Here is a 10,639-nt window from a genome sequence, read left to right as displayed (position 1 = left end):
AGTTATGGAATAATATTCTTCTTTAAAAATCAGTGTAGATTCCTTTTTTCCAGTTTTTTTCATATCTTTCTTCATTGAGAGTTGTGAGATTAAGACAACTTCCTTTTATATCATTGTAGAAATGGAAATGTTCCCTCACTAACTAAGCAACCGCTTTTAAAACAGTTTTCATTGTTGGAAATAAAAATATAATATTAAAAAAAAAAAAAACTGGAAATCTTTCCTCCCATAAACAAAAATGCTACTCATATGGATCTTGTTGGTTAATTACGCCTTTGCTGGTGTCTATATACCAAATACGCCGCCAGTTCTTATATTGGGCACTGATTTGTAAGTAAATCCGCGAAATAACGAAAAAACCTTGATGAGCTTGAATTTACAGAGGACCCTCTAAGAGCATATTTCAACCTGTGCGTAGTGCTGAGTTTGGCCAACTATTGAAACCTCTATGGAATGATCATATATTTATGGTGTATATGGCTCCAGAGGTAAGTCCCATCATTGATAGAATCAGAGTCACTCATCTGTAATTGGGTTGTATTTGTTAGCTAACAAGCAAGGACTTTAACTGCAAGGATTGTTATCCATTTGCTAGGCAAGTGCTACCCCGTACTTATTATAGTCAAGTGCAAAATCCTCTAAAGGCACTCGAGAAAATGGGCAAAATGAAATGGCCGGATAAACGTAATAGCTCAACATTGACTAAAGAATTGGAAGAGGAAATCCCATGCAGTTTGAGTGTGATAAATGCATTCAATTTAACAGATCGACAATTGGATCAGCATGGTAAGTAAAATTGGAAAATAATTGAATTCATTCTTATGCTCCTTCCATTTTCTTTAGACACCTTTATGTACAATATTTCCAAACATTTGTCGAAATGTTCGCATAAGTCTTTGCACATTTACACCTCGTATAATGAATTGGAGAGGGTTCTGAAACGTCGCCGATGGCGTAGAGCTGAGTTTAAATTGCTTCCTCCGGGCGATCAAATGCGAGAAATAGTCACCACCGTTAGAGAAGGGTCGCGGCATGGGAAGGAGAAACAGAATCTGACAATATTACGTAATGAGTTGGCCGTGGTGGGTGTGGAAAAGATAGTTTTGGCCCTTGAAATGCATTTTGGCACATTGACCTATTACGAACGATCCGTTCTTAACATCCATGACGCGGCATTGTCAATGGCTATGATTGACATGGCAAATGTGCTAAAGGGTATGACCATAATGATTAAGATCGATTTGGGTTATTTGACAATAACAGTTTTACCCTGTGACGGAAATTGGGCCATCTCGAGATTGACGCTGAATGGTAATACATCTTTCTTTCTGCCTAATATGCCATATTTTGGCGAAAAGTTTAGCTTCTGCTGCAACTCATTGACTGGCCATACCGACAATGGTTCTCGATTGAGTCTATATTCGTTTCACTTGGATATTGTGACCAATGGTGAGTTGAAAATACTCAAAACTCTACTCAGTGATTATATTAGAAACTAAGCGTTACATTAGGATGATCATATAAGTTGGGGTTTTTCACTTTTGAGTTTAAAGTTTAGAAGAGTAATAATTAAAATTTTGCTTAGCTCTGAAGTAAATGGTTAAAGAATCCTAGAGTCAAGAGAGGGAATGAAAAACAAACGATAAGTCTACATGTGAAAGAAAACTATAGAAAAGATAGTTTAGCATCTTTAGATTGGAAAAAATAATGTTATTAAATGGTTCTAAAAGAATAGAAAAAAAATTAATTGCATAATATAAAAAAAGAAAGGCTGAGAAGCAAACATTAAAGTAAGAAATTTTGCTATTTTAAGAGGTGTAGAAGAATTGTTGCATTTCTTCAACAAAATTGAAACTAAATTTACGGTTTAAGGCGAATTAGCAGAGCCAACAAAAACCTTTAACTAAACGCGGATATAGAGAGGAAAAAATGAGGGAAATTAACCCAAGAGAATGCAAAAGGCAGCCTCAAAGTCAAACCGGGCTTGAAAATTTGTATATTATATGCATACGAAAAATTATATATGTGTATGAGTACTTTTTCAGCCAATTGTTTAATTTCGGCCCCTTAAAGTATGCAATTGGCTGGGAAAGTACTACCCACATTTCACAGTATTTTAACATACTTTGGGAAGCAAATTTTCCTCATATCCTGTCTAGATCTAGACAATTAACAAAGAATGAGTCATGGATGAAGTAGAACTTCATTATGCCAAGAATTGAATGAATGTTCTTAAGTTCCACATAAAATATATGAAATTCTAATGTCATCAAGTTTGCTATCCTTACTTGTCACTATATTGAAATAGTATAGAGAATATATAGATAAATAGATTAATCTAAGCAATATAGAAATATATTTGTCTTTCCTATCCTTCATTTTCAAAAAGAAATCAAACTTGGATTTGGATTAAATTATCTTGTATATTGGCCTCTGTTAATTGAAATCTGTATCAAGCACATTTCGTTAATTCAACTTTGATTTCTTTTTGAAAAAAGGTACACAAATTGAAGCATACTTTTAGACATTTTTAATCGTAGTTCTCATTGCTAACTTTAACTGTTTTTTTGCACATACTTTTGGTCATTAAATTGTAATAATAATAAAGACTTTGAGATAGATTAAATAAGGCTCAAAGCCAATTAGAAAAGTTCTGTAAGGATTAAACATTTGCCTGTTTCGTTTCCTAAAATTAATGCCAAATGATTTCTTTTTTCTTACAGATAGCGAATCTGGCATCGATCCCAATTATAAGGCCAAGCCATGTTGGTCCTGTGATCAATATGTGACTCCTCAAATTCTGCAGTGCTTGTTCACTGTATCTATATTGGTCAGCATCTTGGCCATCGGTGTGGCCATGATCTGGGACATTGGAAGGACCCAACGCATGCAGAATGCTAATCATCCCGATATAAATATCAAAACAATTAGCTAAACAATGAAAAAAACTTTTCAATTGACTCTCGCACACACACAAATTCTACACATTTTCGCCTAATTCACTTGTGCTTACAAATCTAATCACACGGCCTGTGGACCAAGTGGGCGGGGGGGGCAGGGCAGTGGTCTCTGATCTCTGGTCATAGTAAATAGTGTCATTGTCGCTATATCAAACTATTGTTATTTGTTATATACATATTATATTCTCTACATGATGGAATATTCAACTCAAACAAAAAAAAAATCTGCAAATTTTATTGTAGCCTCTTTGCCCACGTGGGCGGGGAACCTAAACCCCATGAGTATGAGTAATTAAGAGAGAGAGAGAGTCGATTGGAATATTCTCAATAGTTTATGACTTTGTGATAATGCATTATCGAGCTTCTTGGGTTTTGTGTGTGTTATCACCGCAGGTTGAGCGATTTCCCCCTCCAGCCAGGAGACCTTTAGAGAAATTTTCAAATTTGTCAGCTGTCAGTTGAATTCGCGCCACAACGCAAAGCGGTTCGTTCTCCTTTCCCAGTGAAGTGTGTGAGTGTGCGTGTGTGTGTGTGTGCTCCAACCTATCCACCCACCTGTTTCGACTTCCTTAAGAGTTCGAGAACAAAAAAATATATATACTCTATATAACAAACGTTTGAACAATTGAATTATGTGAAGATAAGATTAAAATATATGAAAATATAGCAAATAATATTCATCGAGTTCTAGTAGTTTTGACCAATTAAAGGTGAATAAAAATAAATATATAATCATGTATTTGTGCGCGGCTTTCGTAGTTATAGATTGAGGTAGGAAATAGGAAATTGTGCAAGAGTCCTTGAAGCAAACGACAAATAAGAAACGATTTTGCGATGCATTTTCAAGACAAAGTGTGTATCTTATCTAAGAATTTCGTGAGAAGTGAACAAAGGGATGGACAGACAGACAGTAAGACGGCAGACGTGGGCAAATTTCAAGTGATTGAAATATTTGACCAATTGTTTTCTTTTCAAGTTCATTAGCCTGAAGAGGGTAGACACTCGTATATTGATATTGAAGGGATTTAAAAGTCATTTGTTTTGAAATAGTGCGAAAATAATTGTAATGGAATTTGCTTTAAAAATAAACGATGAGTAACAGAAAACACGTTGTGACATTTTTCAGTGCCAATATCCTAAAAATATCATGTCGAAATGGGCAGAAATTTGATTTTTAATTTCATTTTCTTTCTACATCCCCAAAATCGGCATATCCTTAGCCTACATTGGGGTAAGAAAAGTTTTTTTTTTGTGAAAAAATAAGCCCAAATAGAGATTTTTTTAGATTAAATTATTTCAATCTAGAAAAAGATCTTGAAGAATTCTGTAAATTTAGATTAATAATCTTTTAAAAATGTTATGTACATATATAGGGACTTACGCCAGGAGTCACAATTATCCATAATTAATTTTTTGGAAATAATAAAAATCTGTTCTTAAATAATTCCTATAGATTTTAGATTATAACATTTTGATATTCTACAATGGCGCAAGAAAAAATTTACTGAACAGATAAAATTTTCAGAATTACCTTTTCTGGCCAGATTTTCTATTGGGGAAATAAACTAATGCAAAGCTGTTTTATAATGAAGGTTAACCAAACTGGATCCTTGAACTTTTATTGAATTCCAAATCCTTTTTAAATTTTTATTTGAATGAAATACATATTTTTAGCTAGAGTTTTGAATTTTCAAACTGATTTCTTAAAATGGATTACTTGATTTTTATTCTAAGTAACAACAATAAAGACCTATAAAAAAAAAGGATTTACCTTCGTACTGAAATTTGAATAAGCTTGTAAATGTATTTATTTAAATGAATTATTAAAAGAGGGCAACAAAACTGCAATAAAATTTCAGTTTCTTAATTTTAACTTGGTTAAAAACAAATTATTTCTGAAATCATAATGCTAATTTCAATTAAAACACTTAAAATCAAAAGGAGGTCAAAGTTTCAGATGTTTTTAGAATAGAATAAAACAAACTTCTTGTAAAAACAGTTTTAGTTTATATAAAAGTTTTCTTGGAAAAAAGTTATTTCTCTTTTTTTAGATTGCATTTTTTTACACATCTTTTCTATGGGCATTTTGTGAGATAATTATAGAAAATATCAAATTTGGCGCGAAAATTAAATTCGGAACAGAATAGATAGAAAAGTTTTAAAATGTCCTTTAAATTAATTTTTGTCTTATTTAAAAAATTGTTAGTTTAAAATTAAAAAAATAACCTTAGAGTATAGCAAAGTCTAGATTCTATTCTCATTAAACAGTTTAATGAACTTCAATTTGATTTACTTTTTAGATATAATCATAATGTAAACATATTGAAATTGTTAAGACAGTTCGAGGGCCACTTGAGAAAGTGATTCAAAAACTAGAACAAATATTAAGTATAGAACATATTCTAGAGACAAACGTTTTATCGATTACAGAAATCTGTCTTTTCTTTGTGGGTTAAGAAATGGGATTTAAAAAAAGGCAATTGTTACTTATTTTTACCAAAGAAATTAATCTTATTTATTGTTATTATTGATAGCCTGGCCTGCCGATTGCGCGTTGTTGTCGACTTGCCTAGCCATTGATTTGGTCAATAACATTACAAAGAAAATTTCAACGATAAGATATGTTTTATTGGACGAGACGACGAGTATTAGAAAGGTAAAAGAAATTGTTTTAAATTATGTTAGAGGTCAATTTAACCAAATTGACGTCTCACTATAGATCAGCATATAATGAGCTAGAGAGCCAGAGCAGAACTGGTAAGGGGTAGATCATTTTATGATTGGTCTTATTTATGGCCTCAATTATATATACAAAATGGGTTTATCTAATCGGAGACCGGCAACTGGCGGTTCCAGACCAAAACACAGTCAAGTCGTAATATGATCTTGAACGTTAGCGCCCTCATTATCGTTACTTAATCAATACTTTTATACTAAGAATTTCTAATACTTGAGAGTTTTTATAACCCCGCCATATATGCTGCTATTTCCCAATATCAAATTGAGAATCGTCATGCTGAACTGTGAGAAAGATTTACCATTAAAGAAAACCTTTTGTTGATTGATTTCAACGCATAAAGCATCGCAGTGCATCATGTGTTTTGGCCGTGATTCACAAGCCAAGCCAAGAGACCAAACCCAAAGGGGTTACACACATGTATTTTACCTATCATTCATTCTATATATATATTGTTTTTTTCTCTATCATTTGTAATCGGTAATCTTATCAGGGTACCAACAGACGAATGGTAAATTAAGCCATACCAAAACACAACAGACAAACCTCGAGAGAGAGAGAGAGAGAGAGAGCGTGGGAGACACAAATCACTCAACACAATGACGGAAGTCCGACATCGCCGCGGATCATCGTCCGTGCCGCCGGGTCACTATCTGTGCGGCATGGCCAATTGGCATCCTGCTTGGCTGCAGAAATACGCCACCACCAAAACATTTATGGGCGTATACGGTTTATTGGGCACCATTCAGGCCATGTCCTACATGTATTTCATAGTCACGCTGACCACTTTGGAGAAACGTTTTAAGATACCAAGCCAAACAACAGGTGAGTGATGAAATTCTTGACTATACCGATTGAAATTCGTTTAGTTCTTATCGGGAATATATGTACCTATATATAACATCTTCCATAAAGATAAAGTTGCATAATCTGTTTGCCAATTACAATGAAAATAAGATTGAAAAATCAATTATCACAATGATTTGAAAATATTTCAATTAAATTTAAATCAGCTAATCGCAATTGCTTAAACACAATTTCTTAAGGATACAAAGTTTTAAGAAACTAATACATATATCAACTTTAAACAATACTACATAACATATCCTATAGAATCTATTAAAATGGAATTGTCTATTCAAAGGTTTTAAAAGTTTGAGTTAACTAGATTTCAATCTCTTCGATATCTATTCGACTCGAAGTTATCTTACATAGAAAATCATTTCGAAGTTAGTTTTTTACATTAGATTTAAGCATTTCAGATTAAAACATTATATCGAACTATATATTCTACATGATTAAATACCTTATATTATGGAAATCCTTTCTCTCTTTCCTTAACTGACCTTAACTGAACCAAACTTCTGTAGGTCAAAAATCCGCAAATATTTATAGCTTTCAATTGAAACGGCAAGAGTCGACTGAAAACCGATTATATATGATTATATTGTTATATTTTTGAAAGATAATAATAGACTTTACCTACACTTATAATCCACATTCTGTTTTCCGATCTGTTCATCAGATATTTCAATCGACTTGAATTGATATTATTAATTTCCTTTATATCATTCTTTAGGAATCATTCTTAGCGGCAATGAGATCTCACAGATAATGTTATCTCTGATATTATCGTATATTGGAGGACAACGTAATCGTCCACGTTGGATAGCCTGGGGCATTGTATTTTGTGGTCTATCCTGCTATATTTTGGTTCTTCCTCACTTTATCTATGGAGCCGGAGAGGAGGTCCTGCAGTTAACGAAAGAATATCAGGATAGTTTAAGTCTCAATGGTTCAGACAATGGAGGATTCACTTTGGCAGTAAGTAACTTATTGGTCTATTCCTAGAGCTTACCAACTAATTCCAATCCCTTTCTTATTTAGAATGTCACTTCCAAAACGGAACCATTGTGTGGCATGGATAAAAAGGAGGAGACCTGCGATAGTCTTTTCACCTATGTGCCTTTGGTGTTAATCTTCATCTCACAATTTGTTTTGGGTGTGGGCAACACTTTGTACTATTCGCTGGGTCAGACCTATCTCGATGATAATACCAAAAAGACGAACACGCCTCTCATGTTGGCCGTGGCCATGGCCTTGAGAATGATTGGCCCAGTGTTTGGTTTCTTTTTTGGTGAGTTTGTTGTTGGATTTCTGATTTTATTCCATTTACTAATTTGCCTTTAATTCAGGCTTCATTTCGTTAAACACTTTTATTGATCCCAGTAAGACGCCGTTGATCGATAACAAGGATCCACGTTGGTTGGGTGCCTGGTGGTTGGGCTGGTTGATTCTCGGCACTCTTATGTGCATGTTCTCTGGTCTGATTGGTCTCTTTCCCAAGGAGTTGCCCAAGCGAGGAAACGATCGTTCCAAATACAATTCCCACTTGCCGCAAGTGTTGCGTCACGAGGAGCTGAAGCATGAGGATAACTTGGCGGTATCCAGTCGTTTCTCTTCGAATGCCGCATTGGACACCATTGGAGCGGGAGCTGGAGCCAATTCCGAGTTGCCCAAGTTGAAGGATTTCCCCAAAGCTCTGATGCGTTTATTGAGAAACAAATTGCTGCTCTTTAACATCATCTCGGGAGTATTTTATATACTTGGAGCCTCCGGATTCATGACATTCCTCACCAAATACATGGAGGTGGTGTTCCACAAGAATTCCCAGAGTGCCACCATTGTAAGTAGCCATGAGATGATAGAAGATGCCCTAGATTGATCTGCATTTCTTGTCATCGTTAGGTCGTTGGTCCCGTGTCAATTCTGGGCATGGTTATTGGTCTGGTGGGTTCTGGCATGGTCATATCGAAGCGTAAGCCTAGTGTCAGCAAAGTCTTACTTTGGAATGTGGTTGTCGGTGGCATTTATATATTGGGACAGATCTCGTATGCCTTTCTCTATTGCCCGGATTCCGTTTCCATGACCCATGTGGGAGAGTAAGTATAAACAAACGGGAATGAAATTAGTCCTAACCGTGTCCTTTCCTTTCCTCAGACTCAACCTGACCACAGCTTGCAATGCAAACTGTTCGTGTAGTGGTATTAGTTACACTCCAGTCTGTCATGAGGCCACAGAGACGACATATTTCTCCGCTTGTCATGCTGGTTGCTATAATTACAATTCGGATTCGAAATTATTCGAGAATTGTGCCTGTCTGGAGAAGACGCCATCGAATGCCACTCAACGTTTCCTCCAACTGTTGGCAGTTCCCACCGTTGATCCCGAACTAGACGACTTCACCGATTTGGACCTGGACACAGATGGCGGTGATGCCATCCTGCTGCAAGATGACTTTTCCTCTCCAGAAGTCGACAATACCGAATCTTTGTCACGCACTCGACGATCCGAAAGCGATCCAAGCATGGTTTTACGGCCTGGCATTTGCACCAAGGGTTGCAATTGGTCCTTCTGGATGTTCTCCATAACTTCAATGATTGTCAATTGGTTTGGTTCCTCTGGCCGGGTGGGCAATGTCCTGGTCAATTATCGTTCAGTGTCGATTGAGGATAAATCCTTTGCCCAGGGCTTGGCCCTCATGATGATCAGTTTGTTTGCCCTGATCCCGGGACCCATTATCTTTGGTCGCATCATTGATTCCACTTGTTTGGTGTGGACGAAAACCTGCAATGGCAATGGTAATTGTCAGTTATACGATCAGACACGGTTTCGTTATTCTGTTAACTTTTTATCCTGTCGTAAGTAAACCAAATACATCAAATCATTATCGATGTTATATCCTTATATATCTTCCATTTCAGTTCTTACCTTTATCGGTGTATTCTTCGATTTTCTCGTCTGGTATTATGGGCGCGATCTGGATCTCTATGGGGATAAGGAGGCTAAGCGTGTGGAGCAGGCCAATCGACGGGATCAACCTATTACACCTCTCTTGGCCAAAAAGCCCCAGAAAAATGATAATCAATAAGAGGAAAGATGATGATAACGAAATGATTCCCATTCCCATAGAAATCGTGATGAAATGTTTCCATTCCTCAAAGCCATTTGTACAAACATCTTTAAGTTGTGTGTAGCCAATGTTAAGGATTTCATAATTTTGATATATCTAATTGCAATCCTTTTGTTTTTTTGTATTGTTTTCTTCTACATAGAATAAGAATGAATTTATATAAATGTATTATAAGTTGTATAACATTATAATAAATAAAATAAAGTGAATTTATATTATTTAATTCTCTAACAGACCTAATAAAAAAAAACTATCACTAAATTTAATATGTCACTTTAACATTTTTTATTAGGGATGTAGTCCTTGGAATGTAAGGATCTAAAAAATGGGGGATTTAGAGCCTTAGATCTGCCCCTGAATTCTAAAAGCCAAAATATATAAACACGAAATATATAAAAAGATGGACTCAAAAGATTTTTTTGCTTCTCTGAAACCTTTTGAAAATTAATTAATAGAGGAACATTAAAAATAAAAATTAAATTTAAAAACAAAGTTAAAAAACTTGCCTTAATTACATAGAAAAGTCATTTGTGAATTGTTTCTTTTGGTTTTCATTTTCTCTTTTCGCTTTTATTGATAAAAAATGTTCAAATTTATACGTTTGCTTTCGAGTTGCTTTTGCATTTTTTTTTGTTTTTAATGTGTATGTATATTAATAATACATTTAAATTTTTGTTTTTTTGTTGTATAAATATTTTCAGTTTTTTTGTTTATTTTGTCGCTGTTTTTTTTCTATATAATTTCTATTATTTCCCGATCGTTTTTACTGTTTTACGCATAGTTAGTTCTGTTTTGCCAAAATGAATAGCAAATGCTTAATATGTATGTGTGTGTGTGTGTGTGTGTGTAGGTGTGTGTGAGTGTGAAACAATTAAATTTGTTTTCGCGTTATCAACAATTAATTATTTATTATTATATAATGAATTCATTATTATTATTATTTATTGATTTCATTGATTCGTTTACATT

At 34.6% G+C, this 10,639-nt stretch overlaps 1 protein-coding gene across 4 annotated transcripts; it reads left to right on the top strand.

The window, feature by feature from the left end:
- Nucleotides 1-152: 152 nt before the first annotated feature.
- On the top strand, nt 153-9,804 carry LOC6642561 (solute carrier organic anion transporter family member 4C1). Of its 4 annotated transcripts, none has more exons than XM_002065488.4 (8): nt 3,417-3,670; nt 6,191-6,522; nt 7,277-7,521; nt 7,585-7,834; nt 7,893-8,383; nt 8,446-8,639; nt 8,698-9,398; nt 9,462-9,804. In XM_002065488.4, exons 2-8 carry the CDS (start codon nt 6,297-6,299, stop codon nt 9,626-9,628), a joined length of 2,274 nt encoding a protein of 757 aa, XP_002065524.1. In that variant the 5' UTR covers nt 3,417-3,670; nt 6,191-6,296; the 3' UTR covers nt 9,629-9,804. The 4 variants fall into 4 exon arrangements, 3 of the variants coding, with proteins under 3 accessions (XP_002065524.1, XP_023031424.1, XP_023031423.1); XM_023175656.2 differs by having other exon boundaries at nt 3,454-3,471; XM_023175655.2 differs by lacking the exon at nt 3,417-3,670 and adding an exon at nt 5,598-5,616.
- The last annotated feature ends 835 nt before the right edge of the window (nt 9,805-10,639 follow it).

The sequence above is a fragment of the Drosophila willistoni genome (genome assembly GCF_018902025.1).
Source record: "Drosophila willistoni isolate 14030-0811.24 chromosome 2R unlocalized genomic scaffold, UCI_dwil_1.1 Seg167, whole genome shotgun sequence".
In the NCBI taxonomy this organism is placed as follows: Eukaryota; Metazoa; Arthropoda; class Insecta; order Diptera; family Drosophilidae; genus Drosophila; species Drosophila willistoni.
Note: the sequence above shows the minus strand (reverse complement) of the source record. Positions and strands in the feature narration are given on the sequence as shown.